The 27,015-nt window shown below is 36.1% G+C and overlaps 1 protein-coding gene across 5 annotated transcripts in view; it reads right to left on the bottom strand.

Moving 5' to 3' along the window:
* The window catches only part of TBC1D12 (TBC1 domain family member 12), a 98,222-nt gene that overhangs the window by 38,357 nt on the left and 32,850 nt on the right, over positions 1 to 27,015 (bottom strand). For 2 of the 5 annotated variants that reach the window (XM_049646422.1, XM_049646423.1), the window contains exons 2-3: positions 26,577 to 26,700; positions 251 to 366 (exon numbers count right to left, since the gene is read on the bottom strand). In XM_049646422.1, coding sequence (XP_049502379.1) covers positions 251 to 366; positions 26,577 to 26,700 — 240 coding nt within the window. Of the gene's footprint in view, positions 1 to 250; positions 367 to 20,255; positions 20,303 to 23,124; positions 23,162 to 26,576; positions 26,701 to 27,015 lie in introns of those variants that run through there. The other 3 variants (XM_049646424.1, XM_049646426.1, XM_049646425.1) reach the window with 3 other exon arrangements.

The following is a 27,015-nucleotide window of genomic DNA, read 5'->3' as shown; positions in this document are numbered from 1 at the left end:
AGATATAAAAAGCCATCTAAGATTTATGTTTCATTCATTGGCTTATAGATACTTCTAGAAAATATGTATAAAGTTTGCACATCAATAATATATTCTTCCTTATTAGTTTTAGGATACATGACTGAGATTTTTAAAATCTTCTTAAAGCCATTTCTGTATTCAATTCTTACATTTTGTGTGAAATAGTAAGCAAAATTAAATTGAAGTTTAAAATATAAACAGTGTGCCTGATGACCACCATAATACTTACGATGGTCGATCCTCAAGAATCAGGGCGGTGGTAGAAAGTGGTTCAAATTCAAAATTCTTACGTCTTGAAGACTGAGGTGGTGGTTTACAGGTCCTCCCTGTTCGTGCTTCATACTCCTAGAAGAGATTAAAATATACTTTATGCAGAGTCTTTTCCAATTTTCAGTTTGTATTAAATCTGTATCATTAAGAATGTTATACTATTGTAAAAAATATATTGAATTCATACATTAATTTGGTAAAAATATCAGGCAGACAAAAAAAAAAGTCACTTTTTTCCCTGAAGCAAACTAAATCATGAGTTTATATTACATATAAAGTATCAAAGTATGTTAAGAGACAGGGAAGATACAAATGCACTATGTTAATGAGGGAAGGCTTTAGGATGCCTTCTATGGTATCAGCTACCCAAGTCCAGCTTTGGAATAATCTACAATCAGATAAACCTACTTTCTAAACCTTCAGCCAGCTCAATAATGGAAATGTTGACACAAGATATAGATAATCCTATTGTAATGCTTTGAAGATCTCTCTCAAAAGTAACACTGAACCTGTAACCAAATACTGGTTTTCAATTTCGACCTACTTTGAATCTAAATACTATAAATCTACCTATTACTCTAAATTTAAACAGCAATTTACCATCATATATTATCTAAAAATATGGCAAAAGATTGTCAAATACATAATTAAAATTAAGACACTATTATTATGGTATTTTTCTTTTTTTTTTTTTTTTTAAATTTTTTTTCAACGCTTTTTTATTTATTTTTGGGACAGAGAGAGACAGAGCATGAATGGGGGAGGGGCAGAGAGAGAGGGAGACACAGAATCGGAAACAGGCTCCAGGCTCCGAGCCATAAGCCCAGAGCCCGACGCGGGGCTCGAACTCACGGACCGCGAGATCGTGACCTGGCTGAAGTCGGACGCTTAACCGACTGCGCCACCCAGGCGCCCCAATTATGGTATTTTTCTAATTCATCTGAACTGATGATCCTACCATTCAAAAAACAACTGAAATTAATTTGACATGTTCTTGGTGGACACCTTTATATTTCTACAGTTGAGCACTTTTTCATAAATGTTCACAGATTTATACTGAAATTATTTCTAGAAATTTAACAAAGAACAATAACAAGCTTACAGGATTATAATTTCCAGAATCCACATTTTCTCCTTTCTAAAAATATAAGTAAATAAAAACAAATCGATCTAGATTTGATCATCTCCAGATAACAAATACAATTTTAATGAAATTCTCAAAGATAACACACAATTTCATGAGTAGATCTGCAAGTCTTTACTGGCAGCTAGAGAAAACATTAATTTAAATGACGAAAATGAAATGCACTTAAAGTGATCAAGTGTTTCACTTACTGCCTGTTTTCCTACCATGGCCTACAATTCTTTTTGTATTATCTTTTCCAACTTCTATTTTCCCCTACCAAATCAAACAGTTGTAAAATAATAAACTGATGGTTCTACCTTTCTTAAAAATGTGATGGTCTTATTGAAGCTTAATCTTCTAATTTGAGATATTTTTAAAAAATTCATGCTGTCTTAATCATTTTCTATAAACTCCAGTTTACTTTACGGTTACTGCCAGTGTTTATAAAGGTTTATATTATTATTTTATAATTCTTTAGTTCTGCATCTCCCCTTCCATCTAATAAATCTATGCTCTGTTAATCTGAGAGCTCCTTCGGATAATTATGCTGGATTTTTAGAGACTTCTTTCTCAAGTTATTTAACACTCTGTATGCCCTTTTTATTAACTCCCATCCCAAAGAACTATACAGCTTTCAGAGAGTCAAAACGTCATTTTTCTTTTTCATAAATTTTCTTTCCTAACATCTAGGATATATATGTAATTATGATCAATATTTTTTTATTTTAAATGTTTCTTTAAAAATCTTTTCTAATGTTGATTTTTTTTTTGAGAGAGAGAGCGTGCGCGCACCAGCAGGGGAGGGGCAGAGAGACAGGCAGAGAGAGAAAGAATCCAAAGTGGTCTCCGGGCTACCAGCGCAGAGTCCAACTCAGGGCTGGAACTCACACACAAACCGTGAGATCATGACATGACCTGAAATCAAGAGTCAGATGCTTAGCAGACTGAGCCACCCAGGCGCTCCATGATCAATGTTTCTTTTCTTTATTACAAACTCAAATATAACAAATTCCCCTTATTGCTAATGTTTTTCTTATTAAAAATCATAGATGCTAGACATACATGAGGTTTCTTTAATCATTTAAATGGCACTCTGTTTTCCTACAATGTGACCTGGTCTCATTGCCAGACAGAATACAATGAATATCATCCAATGAAGTATTTCCCAAATAAATGCTTTAAACATTTAACACATTTGATCCTTGAAATAAACCTGTGAAGCACTTAACTCACAACAGAGGAAACTAAGGCACAAAGACACACAGACTTGCTTAAGGTCATAAATGGCAGACTGCGTAGCTCCAGAGCCTGGCTTTCTAACAATCTATTACCTTACTACATTAACAGTCAAGTTGCTGTCTCTAACAATTTAAAAGAATTAGATAAAATCATTCAGTGAGAGAATAATGGGGATTTTAAAAGTGGATAGATCAAGCTGACACTATATCACTGATTCAACTAAACATCACAAGAAGACACCAGTTGGTGTCTCCTGTTATGATGCAATATGAAATATTCTTGTCAAAAGAAAAATCAAAGTTTAATATTATTAAGCCTCTAGAATTGTGCTCTCCAATATGGTAGTCAAAAGAAGTGATAATTGGGGTGCCTGGGTGGCTGAGTCGGTTGAACATCCGACTTCAGCTCAGGTCATGATCTCACGGTTCGTGGGTTCCAGTCCCACACTGGGCTCGCTGCTGTCAGTGAAGAGCCCGCTTTGAATCTCCTGTCCCCCACATCTATGCCCCTCCCCAGCTCTCTCTTTCTCTCTCTCTCTCAAAAATAAATTTAAAACATTTTTTAAAAAGAAGTGATAACTATGTCACATATGCTTAAATATACATTAAAAAAACATCAAGGGATCTGAACTATGAGGAGGTTCTCCTATGGAGGACGGGACTAGGAATGAAGGAGATTTGTTTTACTTTAACATATTCAGTATTATCTGAATTTTCTTACAAGAAGAAATAAAGTATTTTGTAAGAAAGATCATTTACAGTCATGGTCGATAATGGACAAAGATTTTACTGAAGAGGTAGGATCAGAACTGGGGCAAAAATGATGGGTATTAATTCCACAGGCAGAAAGGACTGGGAAGAACAAGTCAGAGGGAAGGGGTGGGGAAGCAAAGGCATAGATCAGGGAAACACATTAATTTCACTGAATATGGAAAAGGATGAGAAATAAGGCTGGAAACATGTAGGCTAAATTATGGAATTTTCCATTCATATAAATATTTGGAATTCATAAGCAAAATGGAGAGCCACTGAAAGTCTAGGTAAAGCCTACCTTCTTTCTTATTTTTTTTAAAGTAGGCTCTATGGCCAATGTGGGGCCTGAACTCAGAACCCCAAGCCCAAGAGCTGCATGCTCTACTGACTGAGGCAGTCAGGTACCCCTAAAGCCATTAAAAATTAACCGAATAAGTACACATTTAATATAAAAGGTGACACAAAAAGAGGTACCTAAATATCATCTATGTATCTACCTTACAAATGAGCTTTATACACAATTGTCATTCAAGAATTTTTCACAAGAAAGAAGTTGTAGGTCTTGCATTTCCCATCAGACATCCTTAGCATAAAAATGCTTTGATTCTAGAGGGTTATGAACAAAAAAACCTTAGAAACACAGTATCAATCCGGCCCTAAATTAAAACAGCATAGATTTATAGACCCGAATGACTCAAATATTAATTTGAGTTGAACTAAAAATGCTACTCTAATGTGATTACAGTTACAAATTATATTAGAAATAGTAAAATATTAATAAGCATCAGTACTTTCAAAATTGATCACATGATGATATCCTTTAGTTAGGTTTTTTTTTTCAATCACATATAACAAAAACCCAACTCAAACAGACGTAGGCAAATTTATCAGATCACAGCACTGAATATTCCACACACTTAGCTAACTTTGGTCTTTGACCAAGAGGTTCTGCCAGTCTCTCAGCCATGTCCTCTGAGTGTGGGCTTCATCGAGAGGCTGGCTTGCTGCTCACAGAAATGAATGCAGCAATGCCAGTTGTCACATCCTTATGATGTAACTTTCAAAGATCCCTCAGCTGCTCTTCTAGTAACTCTCAGAAAAGAGAACTTCCTGGAAGTTCTCAGTAAATATCTCACTCCACAAGCATCAGTGACCTGAGAAATAAACCTCATCAATGAGTCCATCAGAGCCTGTAGCTGAGGCAGATCACATGACTCTCAAGTAACTCTTGAGTCGAGGGCAGTAGGCAGTCACAGTGCTCACATGATGGAAAAGTAGTTGAAACAATATATCATGGATGGAATTCACTTTAATTCCACGTGTATCATGTCGTAAAAATTCCCCATATGTTTCTTCAACAAAAGTTTAATAATGAGCTAAGCACTGGTAATTTTAGAGGCTATAAAGGAATTTTACAATATTAAAGAGCAACTGGAAATATCATAGTCCAAGGAAATCATGTAAATAATGCTATCTACAGTACATCCACTGTCTGAAAATACTGTTAAGACTCTGCCTCATTTTCTGTCAAAAAAAAATCAGTTTTAACTGACCTATTTTATGAGTAGTTGCCAAATATGAGAAAAGAAATATTTAATATATGCAATGTATTTCTATGGGATGTTGTAATGAAGCCTATTTATTATTTTTATCATTTAATTTGTTCTTTGTTTTTCACTCAAAAAAATCTGTCCTATGCAATATGTTTAACTGCAGTAACTAGAACAGTAGGTGAACTAATGCTGAGGGCAGGCAGGCAAATATCTGTAGAATAATTTATTCTGCTACTACAAAAAATTTGCATCAGACAAGCAATAAATTCTAAGCCTGATCAAAAGATGGTACTTAATTGTTGCTATTTCCATGAATGTAAAGTAGAAAAACTGTCTTACAATTCCAAGGTATGGAGATACTCTATACACATAAAGAGAAAAGATGTTTTTCCACAAAATAATCTCTCAGAAAACAGGTAGCATATTTGCTAATAAACATCTCTCATATTATAGGTGCTTTCTATTAATTTTGAACAGCAAAGTACAATTTGGAGAAGACACATTATCCTGAAGTTACCTCAATCAATGCTAATCTGGAAGGTCACCTGTTGATCAGCGAGTTTTGTTGTTTGCTTAACTGGAGTAGAAGAAACTGAATGTAAAGTAAGGATTTCTGGAGGTATAACCATCCAACTGCAAACTACCGTAAAGAGCCTTTAAACATAACCTTAAAAAGCAACATACTAAGAGACTTTGTTGCAGAGATGATAATTTTATAGCTATGGAACAAATAAAAGAAAAAATGTAATGCATTTGGAAATTTAAGACTTGAGACAAAATTTCTCATAAGATGATAATACATAGAATCAAAAAGCACTGTATCTTCTATACCTTGAACAAGAGTGAAAGTAATGTGCTCTGGGGTTAGAGACTTCAAAACTGGTCACAGTGATGCTGAACATATTGATGTCAAAGATGTATACAACAGTTTTGAATAAAAAAGCACTATTTCTTTCTTTTAAGTTTGAGAGAAAGAGAGCATGTGCGTGCAGGAGGAGCAGAGAGAGAGAGGAGAGAGCAAATCCGTGGTGACAATAAAGAATGCTGGGCTCAGTCTCACAAACCAGGAGCTCATGACCTGAGCCGAAACCAAAGTCACATGCTTAACCAACTGAGCCACCAGGTAACCCCAAAGCACTATTTCTTAATACACTATTTTATATACTATGTGATTTGAATATGTAATTAGAAATTTAAATAAGCATTTTACTTACATCTATATTCCTAAAAATTATACACACATACCAACACACGTTGGCCAATTCTTCAGAAACATAGGTAGATTCCCCTTTGGTGGACTAGGTAATTCATACCAACTTTCTTGGTGAAAACAACCTTTGTGACAATCCCTGACAAAGGGGAAACAAGGCAAGCTTAATGATCACCCCATTGTGCATGAAGGCTATTCTGGACATCAGTACAGAAAGGGAAAATTCAAACAAAAACTGGCTGTTAGTTTAGAACAGCTGAAGGAGGCCGAAGTTTGTGTGCCAGAGTAGCAGAAAAGAAAACACTCCACTGAGAAAGAACTCGGAATCTGTATAGGAGTCCTGTTGAGTCTTCACCTGAATACTAACCTGTACATATGGTAAGGCCAAACACAAGTCTGGGAAAAAAACAACTATTGGGGAAAGAACAATTACTTGGGAACAGTAAGCAAAACAGTCCCCCAGAGCTCATTCAGGGATGAGAAGTATTCATATTCCCACCAACCAAAATGTGAAGTCATCACTGAATACACAGGCCATTTAGGAGAGACCTAAATATTCACACCCATCTGAAGCTATGCAAGTCAGAAGAGAATGGACAAATCTTTAAATGCTGAAAGAAAAAAAATAATAAAACAACGGGGGGGGGGGGGCGGTGAACCGTGCTGACTTAGAATTCTATACCAAGAGAAAAGATCTTTCAAAAATGAAAGTGTAGCATAGGGAGCCCAGCAGGCTCAGCTGGTAGAGCATGTGACTCTTATTCTTGGTGTCCTGAGTTCAAGCCCCACACTGGGCAGAGTTTCCTTAAAAAAAAAAAAAAAAAAAAAGAGAGAGAGAGAGAGAGAGAGAGAGAGCGCGCGCGCGCACGCATATTAACATTTTTTTCAAACAAACAAAACCCCAGAATCTGAGATCAGTAGACCTGAACTAGAAGATATTTTAAAGGGCATTTTTCAGGGGTGCCTGGGTGGTGACTTAGTGGGTTAAACATCCAACTCTTGGTTTTGCCTTAGGTCATGATCTCACGATTATGGAATCAAGCCCCAAGTTGGGCTCCACGCTGACAATGCAGGAGCCTGCTTGGGGTTCTCTCTCTCCCTCTCTCTCTGCCCCTCCCCTGCTCATGCTCTCTTGCTCTCTCTCAAAATAAACAAACATTTAAAAAATTTTTTTAATGTTTATTTAATTTTGAAGGAAAGAGAGACAAAGCTTGAGCAGGGAAGGGGCAGAGAGAGAGGGAGACACAGAATCCAAAGCAGGCTCCAGGCTCTGAGCTGTCAGCACAGAGGCCGACATGTGGCTCAAACTCACGAACCGTGAGATCATGACCTGAGTTGAAGCTGGATGCCTAACTGACTGAGCCACCCAGGCGTCCCTAACATTTTTTTAAAAAAGGGGGAAAGAATATATCATATGAAAAGATGAGTTTACACAAAGAAATGAAAAGCACCAAAATAGTAAATATGGAAAAATATAAGACATTTTGGAAGACATGAAGAATTTAAAAATGTTAAAGGATATATGACTACTTAGAGCAAAAATATTATCAATTTATTAAGGGGTTTACAGCAGAAAAATCAGAAGGGAAAGAATGGCAATATACTGTTATTACATTGTATTCAAATTGAGGGTAGATTGTGATAAAGTATCACAAACCCAACTTCATCAGTTCTCAACAATGTCCCAGAGATGCTTCCACGGAGTCTGTAAAGTCAAATCTGTATTCTTAATAGTTTGTCAATGTACTAACATGAGCTCTAATGGTGCTAAAGCAATGTTAAATATAACTAGCACAAATCAAGGCAATGGCACGAAACTGTACTACTAATCACTGTATTCTCTGCGGCATGCACTCAAAGTTAAAAAACTAAAGGGGAATAGAGTAGGTCTGGCCAGTTTAAGAATGTCTATGATTAAACAGTAAATATCACTTATTATAGGTCAAGGTTTAATATAATTAACATCTCTTTAATATTCTATGTGATAAAAGGAGACATATACATAAGGAACTTCTGCTGCACACGAAGTACAATGGTTGTCTAGAGAAAAAGCATTTGTCCAGTTATTTGAGTGACAAACTGGACAAACCTCTTTTATTATGGGCACTATTTTTAATTAAAAGAAAAACTGATAGCAAGTATAGTTATTCAGAATTGAGTATCTGGTAGACATTTCCTCAAATCTGTATAAAGTAGGCACTTCATCTCCATGGTATTCCTCCAAAACAAACAAACAAACAAACAAAAAACATAACCCCAGTCAAGTCATGGGGAAATCATCAAACAAACCCAAACTGTAGACGTGACATAATAAACACATATATTTGGTCTGTTTCCTGGCACACAGCTCCTAAAGCCCTTGCAATCTCCTAAAAAAGTGGCTTTTAGTATGCTAATGAGGTGATAACTGAAGTCTCCTGGATATCCTCAGGATCAGAGCTGGTTGTCAGGGAGACCAAGTACTGACAGGGTTAGAACTTTCAGCCCCCTCCCCACCGCCCCCCCCAACCCCCCATCTCTGGAGAGGGGAGAGGTGCTGGAGGTTGAGTCAATCACTAATGACCAATGATTCACTCCATTATGCCTACACAATGAAGACTCCCCCCAAAACTCTAACAAACGGCTCAGAGTGTTTCTGTGTTAGTGAACATACAGGCATGTAGGAAGTGATGCACCTGGAGAGGTCATGGATGCTCCATGCCCCTTCCATATACCTTGCTCTATGTATCTCTTTCATATGATTATTCATGAGTTGTATCCTTTTATAATAAACTGGCAATCTTAGTAAGTAATCTGTTTTCCTGAGTTCTGTGAGTCATTCTAGCAAATTATCAAACCCAAGGAAGGAATCCTGGGAGTCTGCAATTTATAGTTCTTTGGTCAGAAGTACTAGAAGCCTGAACTTGCAATTGGCTTCAGAACTGGGAGGCAGTTGGGGCGCCTGGGTGGCTCGGTCAATTAAGCATCTGACTTCGACTCAGGTCATGATCTCAAAGTTCGTGAGTTTCAGCCCCACACTGATAGAGAAAAATCTGTTATAAGATGGCTGACAAGACTGATAGGGGAATTCCAGTCCCTGCCTGAAGACTCCCCTTCCGGGTTTTTCTTACTACTGGGTTTTTCTTCCCACCCTGCTTGCCAGGCTAGAACAGACCGTATATTGTCCCCTCTGCTTATGCTCGAGGCTCAGACCTCTGGAGAGTAATCTCCTCTGAGCCCACCAGTATAAAATAAATCTCCTGCCTTCCAAGATCTCCTAGTGTCTCTTGCTTCTTCTGCTTGGTGATCCAGACCAGTTTCTGTAACATGTCAGGCTCTGTGCTGTCAGCTCAGAGCCTGGAGCCTGCTTCGGATTCTGTATTTCCCTCTCTGTCCCGTTCCCCCTCCCCCCCCCTCCCCCAACTCCGGCTGTCTGTCTCTCTCTCAAAAATAAACATTAAAAAAAATTTTAAAAAGGGGCACCTGGGTGGCTCAGTCAGTTGAGCATCCAACTTCAGCTCAGGTTATGATCTCACCACTTGTGAGTTCAAGCCCTGCGTCGGGCTCTATGCTGACAGCTCAGAGCCTGGAGCCTGCTTCAGATTCTGTGTCTGTCTCTCTCTGCCCCTCTCCCACTCACACTCTGTCTCTCTCTCTCTCTCTAAAATAAATGAAAACATTAAAAAATTTTTAATAAAAAAAAAAAGTGAGAGGCTGTCTTGTAGGGCTGAGCTCTTAACCTGTGGAATCTGACCCTCACTCCAGGTAAATAGTGTCAGAATTGAACTGAATTGTAAGACACCCAGCCGGCATCAAAAAATTGGTCAGAATAGGGGAAAAATTCTACACAGTTGGTGTCAGAAATACTGAGGGTAGAGAAAAAATAGTGGAGTTTTTCTTTTAGCAACATACATGAAAATATCTGACCTCTCAAAAGCGTCAAGGGCATAAAAACAAGGAAAGATTGAGAAACTGTCAAAGGGCAAAAAGACATAGAAACGTTATAACAAAATACAATGTAGTATTCTGAATTGGATCCTGAAACAGTAAAAGGACATAAGTAGAAAAACTGGTGAAATCCAAATGAAGTCTGGAGTTCAGTTAACAGCAGTATACCAATGTTAGTTTCTTAGTTTTGACAAAAGTCCAGAATAATGCAAGTAATATTAGCATTAATGAAAAATTAATGACTATATAGGAATTCTCTGTACTTTCTTCTCAACCTTCTATAAATCTAAAGCAATTCCGACATAAAGTTTATTAAAACAAACAAAAAAGGATAAAGTGATCTAGTGATTTCAAGGAAAGCAACTGAAAGTAATTATTGCCAACAATATAAGTCAACCTTTCAAGTCAAACTAAAATTCTGCAAAACCTGTAAATGCCACCATCTGTTTGACAGTTTCCAATAAAATTTTCAGATGAAATCGGTGGTGATATTACTGTAATTGTTAAAAACTGTATAAGAAAATGTTACAACATTGAAATGATCTGCAATATAGTAAACCAGTATCTTCCAAATGATCAATGTGTGATATTATGAAACCACATACAGAGAAAAACATCCAAAGTGCAAGAGAGACCAATGGATTTTAATGTAACAGAGTTATAAAGTTTCAGGTTCCACAATATAACTTACCTTTAAGAAACTACCACTTGATGAGTCTGAATGTACCAAAGAATATCCACAATTATCTGAAAAGGCTATTAAAATGCTCCTCCCTTTACAGTTGTTAAAAAGAAAACCACAGGCCCAAAATGGAGTCACTTAGGCCACTCAATGACTTGACCTAACCTGACTACCGTTTCCACCTGCCCCAGAAACTTAGTATAATTGGTCAGGAATTTTCTGCTCAGCACCAAAGAGGTAATCTGTCACATGGGCCCTCACCATTCCCCTAAAGGAAGATGAAGTAATCTGCATGATAAGACCCCTTAAGGGTCTTTCTTCCCTAAAGAAAGGCAACCAGGCCTAAAACAATCCTTTCTTTTCTTTTGCTAATAACATCTTGACCCACTACTCTCTTTCCTATAAAAACCCTCCATTTTTATACAACTCCTCAGAGTTCCCCTCTACTTGCTGAATGGGATGCTATTCAATTCATAAATCACTTAAATAAAGCCAATTAGATCGGCTGAATTTTGTTTTTTAACACTGTCTCATTATCTGTTTGAAGCCAGATTTCTTCACACATGTAATCTAAAATAACATATAGCAAGAAATTGAAAGCAGCCAGCCTTCTTTATTAAACCAGACTTCGAAGAGATATGAAAAAAATGTAAAATAATGTCACTCTTCCCACTAGTTTTAACATACTTGTAAAACAGAGTTAACATGTTACTTACACTACCATGTAATGACTTTATTATCATTATTTTAAATGAATAAATACTTCATTTCAGTTTTAATTTTGGGCATAAGAACTGATAATCACCTGAAGCAAAAAGTCTTTGAGGTCTTACTAATAACTACAAATCCAAAGGAGTTGTGAAATTAAAACATTTGAGAACTGTCAAGTCAACCACTGAAAATCTAAAACAAAAGTATATGTAATAAACTAATGGAAAGAAAATGGAGTACTAAAAATACTCACTTAATCCAAAAGAAGGCAGGAAAAAAGAAAAAAAGAAACAAAGACCAGATGGAACGATTTGAAAAGAAATAGCAAAATGGTAAATTCAAAAAAGAGTCACATCGATAACGACATTAAATGACATTCATTTATAAAAAGCAAAACTTACCAAACAGTATACAAAAGATTTAAATATATGTTATATAAGAAACCCACTTTAAATATAAAGATCAATAAAAAGAAAAAGGATAGAAAAACAAATATCATGCAAACACTAACTGAAAGCAAGCTGCAGTGGCCAAAGTCAGACAAAAATTTAATAGGTTGATTCAGCAAGAAGACAAAAACAAAGCTTCAAAACACATGGAGCAAAAGGAGAAACGGAGAAGTAGATTATGGTGGAGATTTTATTACTACTGTCTCAGTAATTCATAGAACAAACAAAATCAGCAAAATTATACAGGACTCAAACAACACTATCTTTTTTTTTTTTTTTTTAATGTTTGTTTATTTTTGAGACAGAGAGCTACACAGCATGAACAGCGGAGGGTCAGAGAGAGAGGGAGACAGAATCTGAAGCAGGCTCCAGGCTCTGAGCTGTTGGGCACAGAGCCCGACGCGGGGCTCGAACTCACAGACCGCGAAATCATGACCTGAGCTGAAGTCGGGTGCTTAACCGACTGAGCCACCCAGGCGCCCCTCAAACAACACTATCTTCCAACATGACCTAACTGACATTTATAGAATGCTCCCGCAGCGTCTTCAGAATACACAATCTTCTCAAGTGCACAAGGAATATTCACTAAGACAAGCTATGTCCTGGGCATAAAACAAGTCTCAGTGTGCCTGGGTGGCTCAGTTGGGTTGAGCATCTGACTTCGGCTCAGGTCATGATCTCATGGTTTGCGGTTTCAAGCGCCACATCGGGCTCTGTGCTGACAGCTCAGAGCCTGGAGTCTGCTTCGGATTCTGTGTCTCCTTCTCTGCCCCTCCCCCACTCATACTCTGTCTCTCAAAAATAAACATTGGGGGAAAAAAGTAAAAAAAAAAACAAAACAAGTCTCAAATTGAAAAGGACTGTAACTGCATAATGTATATTTTATGACCATAATGGAATTAAATTAAAAATCATTTATAGAAACTTTTCTGGCAAATTCTGAAAAACCTGACAATTAAAAAAAACACTTCTAAATAATCATTAGTAAAATAAATAACAGAAAGAGAAAACATTTTAAATGGAATGAAAAATGAAAATAATGAAACCTGTGGAACACAGTTAAAGCAAGGTTAGAATAAAATTTATAGCTTCGGGGCGCCTGGGTGGCTCAGTCGGTTAAGCGTCCGACTTCTGCTCAGGTCGTGATCTCGCAGTCCGCGAGTTCGAGCCCCACGTCAGGCTCTGTCCTGACAGCTCAGAGCCTGGAGCCTGTTTCAGATTCTGTGTCTCCCTCTCTCTGACCCTCCCCCGTTCATGCTCTGTCTCTCTCTGTCTCAAAAATAAATAAAGGTTAAAAAAATTAAAAAAAAAAAAATTTATAGCTTCATACACTTACATCAAAAGGATGAAAGCCCTAAAATCAATGATGCATCTTAAAAAACTAGAGAAAAAGAACTCTAAAGCAAGAGCAAAGAAGTAAACAATGAACAACAGAAATAAATGAAATAAAAAACAGAAAGAAGAGGTAAAAATCTATGAAACTAAAGGTATTTATTTTATTTTATTTTAGAGCATGTATGAGCGGGGAGCTGGGGAGGGGGCAGAGGGAGAGAGAGGGAATCTGAAGCAGATTCTAAGGCTCAGCGTGCAGCCCAATGTGCAGCCCAATGAGGGGCTGGACCCCACGACCCTGAGATCATGATATGAGCCAAAATCAAGAGTCAGACACTCAACTGAGCCACCCAGGTGCCTCATTGCTGATTTTTTAAAGTAAATAACTTTATTTTAAATATCTCTGTCCTCCCTCATTCATTCTCTCTCTCTTCCTCTCTCTCTCAAAATAAATAAATATACATTTTTTTAAAAAAATCAGTGCAATTGGAGAGCCTGGGTGGTGGCTCAGTCGGTTAAGCTTCCAACTCTTTGTTTCCGCTTAGGTCATGATCTCACAGTTTCATGAGTTTGAGCCCCACATTAAGCTCTGTGCTGGCAGTGCAAAGCCTGCTTGGGATTCTCTCTCTTCCTCTCTCTCTGCCTCTCCCCAGCTTGTGCTGTCTCTGTCTCAAAATAAACTAAAAAGAAAAAAAAAAAAAATCCATGCAATTGATAAACTTCTGGTAAAACCAGTCAAGAAAAAAGAGAAGACACAAACTACAAAAATCAGAAATGTAAGAGAGAGAATCTCTATTCATATTCATATCACATATCCAGTAAACATTAATAGGATAAGAGAATATGAACAATTTTATTCCAACAAATTCAACAACAGATGAAATGTAAAAATCTCTTGAAAGACATGCACCAAAACTGACTCAAAAAGAAAAACTTCATAGCCCTATATCAATTAAAATTTATATATACATATATATTTTTTAAGTTTATTTATTTAGAGAGAGTGCACATGCGTGCATGAGCAGCAGTGGGGCAGAGAGAGAGGGAGAGAGAATCCCAGTAGGCTCTGGCAGCGTGAAGCCTGCCCAAAATGGGGCTCATTCTCATGAACCATGAGATCATGACCTGAGCCGAAATCAAGAATGGGCCACTTAACTGACTGAGCCACCCAGGTGCCCCTATAAATTTGTATCTAAAAATTTATTCAACAACAACAAACCTTCATGTTTGGTTTATGTCCGTGGTTCTCAACTAGAGTCGACTTTGGCCCCCAGCAAACACTGGCAACATTTAGACACTTCTGGTTGCCACGACTTGGGAGGGGGGGTGGAGTGTGGCTACTGGCAACTAGTGGGTAGAGACTGGAATGGTGGTAAATAGCCTACATTACAGAGGGAAGTCCCCACAACAATTACAAGGCCTAAAATGTCGATAGCACTGAGGTTGAGCAACTTTGCCTTTGATAATTTCACTGGCAAATTCTATCAAACATTTAAGGAAGAAATAACATCAGTTCTGCACAAATTCTTTCATAATAGGGGGGAAAATCATTCTCAACGCATTCAATGATGGCCAGCATTATCCCAAAACCAAATTCAAACAAAGGTGTTAAAAGAAAATTACAGGAGCACCTGGGGGGGCTCAGTTGGTTAAGCATCTGACTTCAGCTCAGGTCATGATCTTGCAGCTCGTGGGTTGGAGCCCCACATCAGCTCTGTACTGACAGCTCAGAGCCTGGAGCCTGCTTCGAATTCTAGGTCTCTCTCTCTCTGCCCCTTCCCCACTTCAGTTCTGTCTCTCTCTCTCAAAAATAAACATAAAAAAAAAAAAATTATAAACCAGTATCTCAAATGAAAATCCGTAACAAAATATTAGCAAATTGACTTGTGGTTTCTGGTCCAGCATGTAAGAGGCTTAGAAGCTGCCACTCCATTCTAAAAATAAAAAAGTCAAGCAAACTAAAAAAATTATTGATTTTTCTTAGAGCCATCAGAGAAGTCAGGTCACAGGGCAAAGTGTGACCAAAATATGGAGACAGATAGGTGGATATACAGAAACGTGACAGAAAACCATGAGCAAAAACCTCTGTGGGAACAAATGCCAGGGTTGGAAAACATGAACTGTAATTCTATCATTGAAAAATTCCTGGAAGCTCAATGTGGACAGGGCAAGAACTAAAACTCCAAGAGGACCCAATCTCACATACTTTTGTGAGTTTTACCTCTAAAGGAACTCTACCAAGTCCTCACTGTCAATATCAGAGAAAAATGCCCTCAGGCTTCTAGCAGTAGCAGGGGAAAGGAACTATTCTGAAATACTCTAGAGCATCTGTTTTCCTTAACAAGGTCTGTTTTCAGGAGAAACTATCTTACCACAGCCTAACTTACCTAAGGGAAAGGAAACACCCAACTCCAGCCCACTCTGGCCATCCTCTCTCACCTAAGCAGGGACAGATACTAAGACGTACTGGTCAAGTTCACAACCCAAAAACACCAGATCACCAAAAGACTACTAATTAATCTTAAGAGTATAGAACTTTCCCTCCCCAAACCATATTACTATTACATTACTAAAGGTCTATTTACTACAGTTCCTCTTACTCAGAACATTGTGTCCACTGTGCAACAAAAAATTATGAGGCAAAATAAAAGGCAAAAAAACAATTTAAAGAAGCTGAGGCAGCATCAGAACCAGAGTCAGATATAGCAGGAATGTTGGAGGCAGTAGGCAAAGACTTTTTAAATACTATGATTAATATGGTAAAGATATTAATGAAAAAAAGTAGACAACATGCAAGTACAGATGGGCAATGTAAGAGAAGTGGAAACTCTAAGAAAGAATGAAAAAGAAATGCTAGAGATAAAAAAATTTTTTAAAGCCCTACAACAGAAATGAAGAATGCTTTAAATAGGCTGATAAGTAGATGGGACTCAGCTGAGGAAAGAATCTCTGGGCTTGAGGATTTTGCTTTTTATGTTTATTTATTTTTGAGAGAGAGACAGACAGAGCACGAGCAGGGGAGGGACAGAGAGAGAGGGAGACACATTATCTGAAGCAGCAAGCTCCAGGCTCTGAGTTGTCAGCACAGAGCCCGATACAGGGCTTGAACTCACAAACCATGAAATCATGACCTGAGCCAAAGTCGGATGCTCAACCAACTGAGCCACCCAAATGCCCCGGGGCCTGAGGATATCTTAATAGAAACCTCCAAAACTGACAAAAAACCAAAAACAAAAACAAAAACAAAAAAACAAAGACTGGAAAAAACAAACTCAACAGAATATCCAAGGACTACAGAACAACTACAAAAGGTATATAATATATGTATAATGGGAATATCAAAAGAAGAGAGAAGAGAAAAAAGGAGAAGCAATATTTGAAAAAATGATAACTAGGAATTTCCCCAAATTAATGTCAACACCAAACTACAGATCACCAAGCAGAATAAATGCCTAAGAAACTATACATAGGCAGATCATATTTAAACAACAGAAAACCAAACATAAAGAAAAAATCTTTAAAGAATCACTGGGGGGGGTGGGGGGAGGAGCCTCTTTCCCTATAAAGAAGGAAAGAATTACATTCGACTTCTTAGAAATCATGCAAGAAGAAAGAAATATTTAAAGTGTTGGAACAAAAAATGCAACGACCTAAATTTTGTATTCTGCTAAATGATCTTTCAAAAGGAAATTAAAGAAATAGAGACATAAAGACTTTTTCAAACAAAAATTGAAGGAATTTGTTATCAATAAGCTCTGTCTTGCAAGAAATGTTAAAAGATGCTCTTTAGAGAGGAGGAAAATGATATAGATCAGAAACTTGTTTGTATACAAAGAAAGGAAGAGCATCAGGAAGGAATATATAATGGTAAAATAAAAATTATTATTTTTAGGGGTGTCTGGATGGCTCAGTTGCGGTTAAGCGTTTGACTTTGGCTCAGGTTGTAATCTCATGGTTGACGGGTTCGAGCCCCACGTTGGGCTCTGTGCTGACAGCTCAGAGCCTGGAGCCTGCTTCGGATTCTGTGTCTCCCTCTCTCACTGCCACTCCCCCGATTGTGCTCTGTGTGTCTCTCTCTCTTAAAAATAAACATTAAAAAATACTATAAAAATTTATTATTTTTATTATTCTTAACTGATCTAACAGATAACGGCTTGTTCAAAATAATGACATATCCAATTACATCTGTATTTATAAATATGTATATTTGTGTGTGTATATACACATACATCTTTAAGTGTATATGCTCATATATAAATGAAATGAATTACAGCAAGGATACAAAGGATAGAAGGAGAAGGATTTGATTATATGATAAAGTACTTGGCACTATTTGTGAAATAGTATGTGTTCCTTGAAAATGAACTTGGACTAGCAGGAAATAAAATCATATTGCAAACTCTAGGGAAACCACTAATGAAATTTTTAAAAGATCATCATTGTAGAAAATCTGAAAGAATAGACAATGCCTAGAACTAACTAACAAGAGATTATAGCAAGGTTGTAGGATACAATGAAAGTCAATTGCTTCCCTATGTTCTAGCAATAAAAAAATGGAATTTAAAAATTAAAACACATAAACACATTAGTATCCAAGGAAATGAAATACTTAGGTATAAATCTAATAAAATATGTACAAGATTTACATGGGGAAAATTACAAAACTCTGATGAAAGATATCAAAGAAGAACTAAGTAAATGGGGAGATATGCCATGTTTATAGTTAGGAAGAGTCAGTATTGCCAAGATGTCAATTCTTCCCAAATTTACAGATTGAACACGATCTCACTGAAAATCCTGGCAAGTTATTTTGTGGATATTAACAAAGTGACTCTGAAGTTTATATGTAGAGGCAAAAGACCCAGAATCGCAAACTCAGTAATGAAGAAGAATACAGTTGGAAGACTCATACTACCTGCCTTCAAGACTTACAAGAAAGCGACAATAATCAAGATAGTGTGGTATTGACAAGAGAGACAGATCAATGAGACAGAAGAAACAGTCTAGAAATTGTCCCACAAAAATAGTCGACTAATCTTTGATAAAGGAGCAAAGGAACACAATCAAAGTCTTCTTAACAAACAGTGAATAACTGGATATCCACATGCAAAAAAATGAAATGAATCTCGACATAGACCCTACACTATTCACAAAAAGTAACTTGACATAAATGTAAAACAAAAAGTTATAAAACTCCCTAGAAGGCAGAAGAAAATGTAAATGACTTTAGTCATGGTAATGATTTTTTTTTTGCTATAACACCAAAAGCACAATCCATGAAAGAAATCATTGAGAAGCAAGCTTTATTAAAATGAAAAACTTTTGCTCTGTAAAAGATGATGTAAGAGAATGAGAAGACAAGCCACAAACTGGCAGGAAATACTTGCAAAAGATACCTCTGATAAAGAACAGCATATTTAGCCAAAATAAACAAAAAACTCTTAAAATTTGTCTATTGAGTTGTTCTTATTGTTATAAAATGAACAACCAAATTAAAAAATGGCAAAAGATCTCAAGAGATACCTCACTAAAGAAGATATACAGATAACAAGTAAACATAAGAAAAGATGTTCCATCTCACATGCTACTAGAGAACTGCAAGTTAAAATAACAGTAAGATACCACCGCACACCTACTAGAATGGTCAAAATCCAAAACACCGACAACACCAAATGCTGGTAAGGATGTGGAGCAACAGGAACTCTTACTCACTGCTGATGGGAATGCAAAATGGTATAACCACTTTGGAAGACAGTTTGGCTGTTTATTACAAAACTAAACATAACTCTTACCATATTGATCCAGCAATCGGAAGGAATCCTTGGCATTTACCCAAATGAAATGAAAACTTATACCCGTTAAAAAAAAAAAAGAAAAAGAAAAAACCTGCTCATGGATGTTTTACAGCAGCTTTATTCATTACTGCCAAAATTTGGGAGCAACCCAAATGTCCTTCAGTAAGTAAACAAACTATGGTACATCCAGACAATAGATAAATGAACTATGGCACATGCACACAACTGAGTATTATTCAGCACTAAAAAGAAATGAGCTACTGAGCAATGAAAAGACATGAAGGAAACTAAAATGCATATTGCTAAGCGACAGAAGCCAAACTGAAAAGGCTGCATACTGAATGATGCCAATCATACGACATTCTGGAAAAGGAAAACTATGGAGACAATAAAAAGATAATTGGTTGCCAAGGGGTTGGGGTGCTGGTTAGGATGAACAGGCAGAGCAGAGAGGATTTAGGGCAGTGAAAATATTCCATATGCTACTATAATGTCATTATACATCTGTCAAAACCCATAGAACATACAACACCAAGAGTACACCCTAATGTAAACTATAACTTTGGGTGATTATGATGGGTCAGTGTAGAGTCACTGAATGTAACAAATGTACCACACTGTGGTACAGGATGTCAACAGAGGGAGAGGTTGTGCACGTGTCTGGACCGGACATATATAGGAACTCTCTGTACTTTCTGCTCAATTTTGCTATGAATCCAAAACTATTCAAAAAGTAGTTTATCAATTTAAGAAATACATATGTAAACCAAACCCAGCAATACACCAAATGGGTAACAACTGTGGCTAATTGGGAGTTTATCCCAGGAATAAGTTGGTTTAACAATCAAAAAACTTTTTCAACTCAGTAAGAAAAATGTCCAAAACAGACTGCATCAGAACTCTGCCTCGTCTTGATGAATGAAAAAACTAAATAGCTAGTGCCATCAGGTACTTGAGAGACATAAATTCAAATCTCTCAAGGATGATACCACCTTAGCCTTCAAATTGTTTTTTACATACAGTGTTTCAAATATTATATCCAGGACCCAAGCAAAGGTAACTAGGCACACACAGAGATAAAACAGCATCTGACAAAAACTAGCAGAAATGATTTTCAATACAAACAGACCTATAGAACTTCCAGACACTGGAGTTATCAGACACAGGCTATGAAACAACTATACTTACTATGTTTAAGGAGATAAAGGCCAAGCTTGAAATTTCAGCAGGGAACTGTAAACTGTAAAAAGTGATATAGCAGATTTGAAAAGGAACCAACCAGAAACACAAGAAATGAAAAACACAAATCTGACATTAGGAACTCAATGTATGGGGCTATATTCTTGGTACATTCTCTAGGTAATCCACTGTATTTAGGAACCAGAATCATAGACTATTAAAATAAATCTTAAAGCCCTTGTTTGCCAACTCACTCTTTTCTAATTTAGCTTCTATAATGCCTCCAGAATTACTTTCCTAATATATGAGTTTGATGTCTCAGTACCTTATTTAAAATTATTTTGGATAAAACCCAACTCTCTAATCTTGTGGCTAATCACCTTTCACAATCTACCCTATATCCTGGATATACTAGCCTATTAACAAGTCTTGTGCATTCCTGCTTGCTCATTCAATTTCCTCTTTCTAGAATGGCTTTCCCCATCTTGTCTACCTACTACACTTCAGAACACAATTCCTAGGTCATCCCTGAGCAAAATTAATTACTCTTTCATATATACTCTTCATACTTTGTTCACAACTCTACTACAGCACTCAACATCATTAAAATTACAGAGGAAGCTTTGCCTCCTCCCACCCCCACAGTTATACTGGAATAATTTAAAGGCTAGGACTCATATTTACTTCTATCCCAAGAGCCTAAACCATACCTATTGTATTATACACAGTCAATGTAAGTCAAATAAATTATATATGTATTGAAATAAAAGCCAATTTCAGAGAATCTAGAACCAGTTCAAGAATTTTGTTCTTCAATTTCTGCTAGAGAAAATGCTTAGAGTTTGCTAACATGAGGTCACATGGTGAGAGCTGGCAGCAGAATAGTATTCTGCTACACTCTAATGCCTTGGGCTCTGTAGCTAAAGGGTTCTACCAGAAGGAAGGTGTACTAGGATGGAAATGTGAGAAAAGATCAGACTATGGGTTCAAAGGGAGGGTGGCAGGAGTCTCTGAATAGCTTCTTAAAGAAGAAAAATACTGGAACTGGGGAGAAGAAAGAATAAAATAGGAGCTTCTCTTCCAAAGACAACATGAAAACCAAAACAGCCTGACACATAAACTGATTTGACTTTGAGTTTCAGTAGACAGTGAGAACACCTCTCCTAAAGGAGTTAATGTTAAAACTGCATCGCCAAATAAGCCCTCATGTTTCAGTATGCTGTGAACAGTTTATAGACAGCCAAAATAATGCTTTAGAAATGGAAGTAACTCCCCATGTGGACATCTCTACATGTGCACCCAAGATAAAGAGGCTCTCTCACACAACAACTTGATCCAAGAGCTAGGGAAACCATCATGCATGCAGTAAAGAGGATAAAGCCAATTATTATGCCTTTGCTGATTCTAAATTTTATTCCAGAAGCTGTGAATTAGCAGAAATAAAATCTGCCCCATAATTCAAGCTTAAATGAAACCTTGGGGTAATACATTTCATTGCCCTTTTGCATACAGGAATGCCTCAGTAAACTTTATTTTGGTAGTTATTAGCACAATTTTGTTTAGTCTAATTTGATGCCTAACATAATATACAATTCTGACATAAAGACAGAATGAGTATAACTTTTAATATAACTTTGATGTTCAAACTGTACTTCTGGAATCAAATAACAGGTAGTCAGTATTTACAGACTGTAACCTCTTCCCAAGTCTATTTCTCTGATAATAGAAAAAAAATTTTCCCCAAATCCTACCCTATTCAATTTGTGAGAACTTACTGCTTTTATTCTTTTAATTTTCTTTAACTAACATAAGCTTCTCTCTTAGGGCTTATGCTTTTCTCCTCTCCAAGAAGCAGAAGCTGAGCTATTATGAATTCCTCTCTCAATTTTCAGACCATACAAATTAGCTTTTATAAAATCAATTTATTCACACATAAAAAAGACCTAATAATTTATCATTAACTATAAAATAAAGAATATATGCAGCTGGAAAGGTAGTTATTCACTACCTTCTCAAGGTGACATTACATTAGGTAAATAAAGGTGAAAATAAAACACAAGGGTGTAACAATTTTAAGGATTTTTCAAAAATAAATTCTGCATATAGTCCAGTTCCTCTACAATTTAACCACAAAGGAGATAGGTACTTTATGAACTACTCAAATTATACACCAAAGGTATCTATGTTTAAGCATAATTAAACCCAACAAATTGTTTTCAAATATTCTAATGCTATACACACCAATAAAATTATTAACCAGAATATTAAGCTCTAACACTTTCACAATGTTATATATTTAAGTACTGCTCACAAAGCTCACATATTTTAGTCCTTTCCATAATGTTATTGTTCCTGCAGTAAAACGTTTCAAAGGCAAAGGTTGAACTGAGGAGAGTAACCTATTCTTTTAGACTTTCAGATGCTCAGATTAAGAAATCCGTTAGTGTCTTAAAACCTTTTTCCCTGACCTGTCAAAAGTTATATAAAAGTGATTCAACCATCCAACTAAAACTTCACTCAGAAAAAGACATAAGTGATGAAAAACTAGAATCATCATCTAAATACTACAATCTTATTTTCTCCTTAAAGATGCCAATATAAAAGTGTCTAGCAACAAAAGGTCACTTTCTACTAAAATAGTGTCAGTTTGACATAAATGGGGTATATTCAATCTACTATGCAATCATGTTACAATTATACATAACATGGTTCATTTGTAATCATTCTTACTTGCAGTTTGGAGGTCATAAGACAAGCTATGTAGCTATATTCCAACTTTGGCCTATTAATTTAGGAAAACCAAAAACAGGTCAATTGAATCACAATATAACTGAAATACTATTTATAATTAATAGATGCAATTTTTAACATGGCTCACCAACAGGTTCAAAAGGCCACAAGCAGGAATTTCACACCTACAAGAGAACACATGTGATAATCCTCATAAAATAATATTATGAATATTCATGTGATTTGGGAATTGATTCAAGTTAAATGCCAAACTTGGGTCAGTTTGACTTTGCTAGTATCCTAAAATGATTTTTATGTTGCTTTATGTTAACAGGAAAAGCACTAAAATTGATCAGACCTTTAATAAATTTACTAGAAGAATAAAATTTAAAAAAAATACTTAATCTACAAATATCTTTCACTTATGAAGTTCATGTATCTCTGAAAAGCTGTATGTGCAAAACATATGAAGTTAAATAAGGCAAAAAAATTATATATATAGTGACATTCTATTCTTGAAATGAGTTATAAAAATATATATAACACCATATATATATAAATATATACACACAAAAATAATTATATGTGCTTCCATACAAAAAAAGAATTTTAAAAGGCCTAAAAATGTGAAGGGAAAGTGAAATGAAACATATCTTCCTATAATGATTTATGTTTTATAAAGAATGTAATCATGTGTAATTATTAAGGAAGAAAAAAGTTTGTAAATCAAACCTTTACTTTTTCTATATAGTTTCTTTATAATCTTATAGATGTCTTTCTACCAGAAAGAAAATTCTGGCCCAATAACATTCATACTCAAGAATACAGCAACTCCCTTCTGAATATCTGCTTTAAAAATATATATATACTATGAAATACTACTATTTTAATCTCCCAATAAATCTTACTATTTTGCCACATTCAAAAAGCAAGTAAGGAATGCTTAAAAAGCCCAAAGGAATGTATTTTTCCTTTGAATTTTTAGCATTGACTCACTTTTGCAGGCACTTTTACACTGCAATTACTAGCTACCTTCATTTTCTACAGCCTGAATAGCATAAGGCCCTACCTTAAAACATGAAAGATGTGTCCTAACATTCTTCATGGCTTTACTGATATCTTCATTTTTGATTTCTGGCTCCAAACATATAATATCCATTCAAAAGGAGTACATGGTAAAGGGTCTCAAATATATTTTTATATTCATGTTTTACAGAGTTTAAAAGTCACGGCTGAGAAAACACGTTTTCAAGCAGGAACAGAGACACAAAGTTATAAATGTGCTGTTACCAATAAAGAAAATCATGCCCACCTTGAAAACGACAACTGCAGGGAAAAGGATAGCAAACTCAGACAAATGGGGAGTAAAGGACATACAGAGAAAGAGAGAAAGAGAAAGCAAAAAGGGAGAGGCAGAAACAGGTTCAATCACATGGGAGACACATATTTTGAGGGTGGACACATATTTTTCTTATTATGAAGAACAAAGACTTCATGACCCACCATACCTCCCAGAAAACAACCAACCATGAAAAAAGTACCAAAATACACAATAGTACCTACTCATCGCTGGAAAGGTCAAAAATTAAAAGGAGCAGCTAGCATCTGTAAACAGCCAGACAAAGGACTAGAGAGGAGAGCAACTGCATTTCAACTCCACTCCCTCTTCCCATATGAAAAGTTGTTCTTTTCTTAACCACTCATCAAATTTTCACAGAATATATATGAAAAAGACAGAATATGACACCTTAGCTTTCCAAAATGAAAATAGCTGACTAAAAGTATACAGCATATAAGTAAACAGATAATTATTCAACCAGTAATTTATTTAGAGACCTATCGCAGAATGTTTGCGTACATGAAGATAAAAGTATGCACATGCATATTTAAGGTAAACTACCATAAAGTCAAAAATACAAACCTTCAATAGCAAGACCACTGTTTTGCCTCTAGAGGGCGAACTTGGTCTTCTGGAAAACTCTAGACAAGAGAAGTTACTTTCAGACCTAACAAAAAGTTAAAATTTAAGATGTCGAGATAGCAAAGATTTCCAAACTTTCTTGGTTAACAGTGCTCTTAGTGTACCATTAATTTTTTCATGGCTCCCCCTAAACCAACAGAAATACTTAAATCATTCTAGGTATGTCTAACAATTTAATAAGGATTTATGTCCTAACACTTTGTAGCCATTTGAAAACACAATACACATAAATTAAAGGAAAAAAGGTTTTCATTCTTAAATAACCACAATTAATTACTAATTGGAAATGTATGCTTGTTGTGCACCGTATCATTTCACAAACTTTGAAATCAGATTGGACATGATCACGCTCATTTCCTGTTAAACACTGATTTTTGCCCAGTATCTGATTTTCATTACAGCAGTCTTAGAAAAACCAGATTCACAAAGATATGATGCCATTTAATGTTGAAATTGTGTACAATCTCAAGCTAACAGTCTGCACTGTATCCAACAGATGTAGAGTAATCACGGAGTCCTAAGCTGCAGCACATGGGGTGCTTGGGCTCACAGCTTGGAAAACACAAACTACAGTTTCAAGTCCCAGCAGCTATATAAACTAGTCAGTATTTTAACTGTAAATAAAATTAACTATAACAAATGTTTGTAAAGATCTAAAAATTATTTTCTTATATTACTTGGGAAACCAGTTTTTCTTTGAGCAATAAAAGGAATACTATTAAATCCTTAATGGAAGATATTTTTTCCAATTTGATGATTATTGTCTTAATGTAATAATTTTTATACATACTGGTTGTGTTGAATCTGAAAGAGGAAACAGGAAATGTATTACGTACATATCGTCTGTCTGCAACTGATCCAGTCTCACTGCTTTCCAGCCTCACTGATCTCCTAATACTAATGAAACACTAGTTCAGGAGACAAATTAGATCTGAAATTCTTTTTTTTTTTTTTTTTTTTTTAAGTAGGCTTCATGACCAGCGTGAAGCCCAACACCAGGTTTGAACTTACCACCCTGAGGTCAAGACCTGAGCTGAGACCAAGAGTTGGATGCTTAAGTGACTGAGCCACCCAGAAGCCTGAGATCTGAAATTCTTAAGAACTTCAGAATACGGATATTAGTACAGCTATTAGAAGAACTGGCTACTAAATTACTAGAAATAGATTACACACCCACTTATTTCACAAAGTCCTTGGTTTAGGTAGAACACCAGAAAAGTGACCAAAGACAAAGTTCAACCTCAAAATCTACTCAGTTTTTGCTTTCTATGGTTTTATCAATTGACATCTCCCTATATCCATAAAATCTGTGCCACTGGCAAACACCACAATGTTCAATTAGAAGTCAGAATATGTGGTAAGAGTGCTTAGCTAAGAAGAAAAACAAAACAAAAAACCAAAAAGCTATCCAAGGAATAAGTAGGAAAAAAAAAATCACTGTACCATAAAACATAACTGAAAATATGTGCATGTTTTGTAAAAAGATTTAAGGTTACTACAAATAGCCAAAAATCCTCAAATTTTATATGTAGGAAAATATGAATGAAAGTGTAATATGATTATCAAGAAAAAAATACTTGAAAAGCTAAGACAAACCGCATGGCAATATTAGTACTTACCTGTTGAATGATTTTGGAAGTTTTCTGAAGATTCTCTCTGGGAGGGACTTTACCAAATAATTTCCAACCAGGAGCACTATGGACAACTGATTTGAGTTCCTTTGTCCTTTTTGGAAAAAGATTTCTGAAACAGAAAAAGTTACATGAATTGTGTTTTTTGTAACCAGGGTACTACTTAATTTTTTTTTTTTTTTAATGTTTATTTTTGAGGGGGTGGGTGGAAAGGGCAGAGAGAGAGGGAGACACAGAATCTAAAGCAGGCTCCAGGCTCTGAGCTGTCAGCACACAGCCAAATGCAGGGCTCAAACTCCCTAACTGCAAGATCATGACCTGAGCTGATGTCACGCTTAACCAACTGAGTCACCCAGGCACCCTTTAATAATTTTTTTGAAGTATATTTATTCCCAAGACAAATACAAAATACTTTTAAATGAAAAAA

This window comes from Panthera uncia, chromosome D2 (genome assembly GCF_023721935.1).
Source record: "Panthera uncia isolate 11264 chromosome D2, Puncia_PCG_1.0, whole genome shotgun sequence".
Lineage (NCBI taxonomy): Eukaryota > Metazoa > Chordata > Mammalia > Carnivora > Felidae > Panthera > Panthera uncia.
Note: the sequence above shows the minus strand (reverse complement) of the source record. Positions and strands in the feature narration are given on the sequence as shown.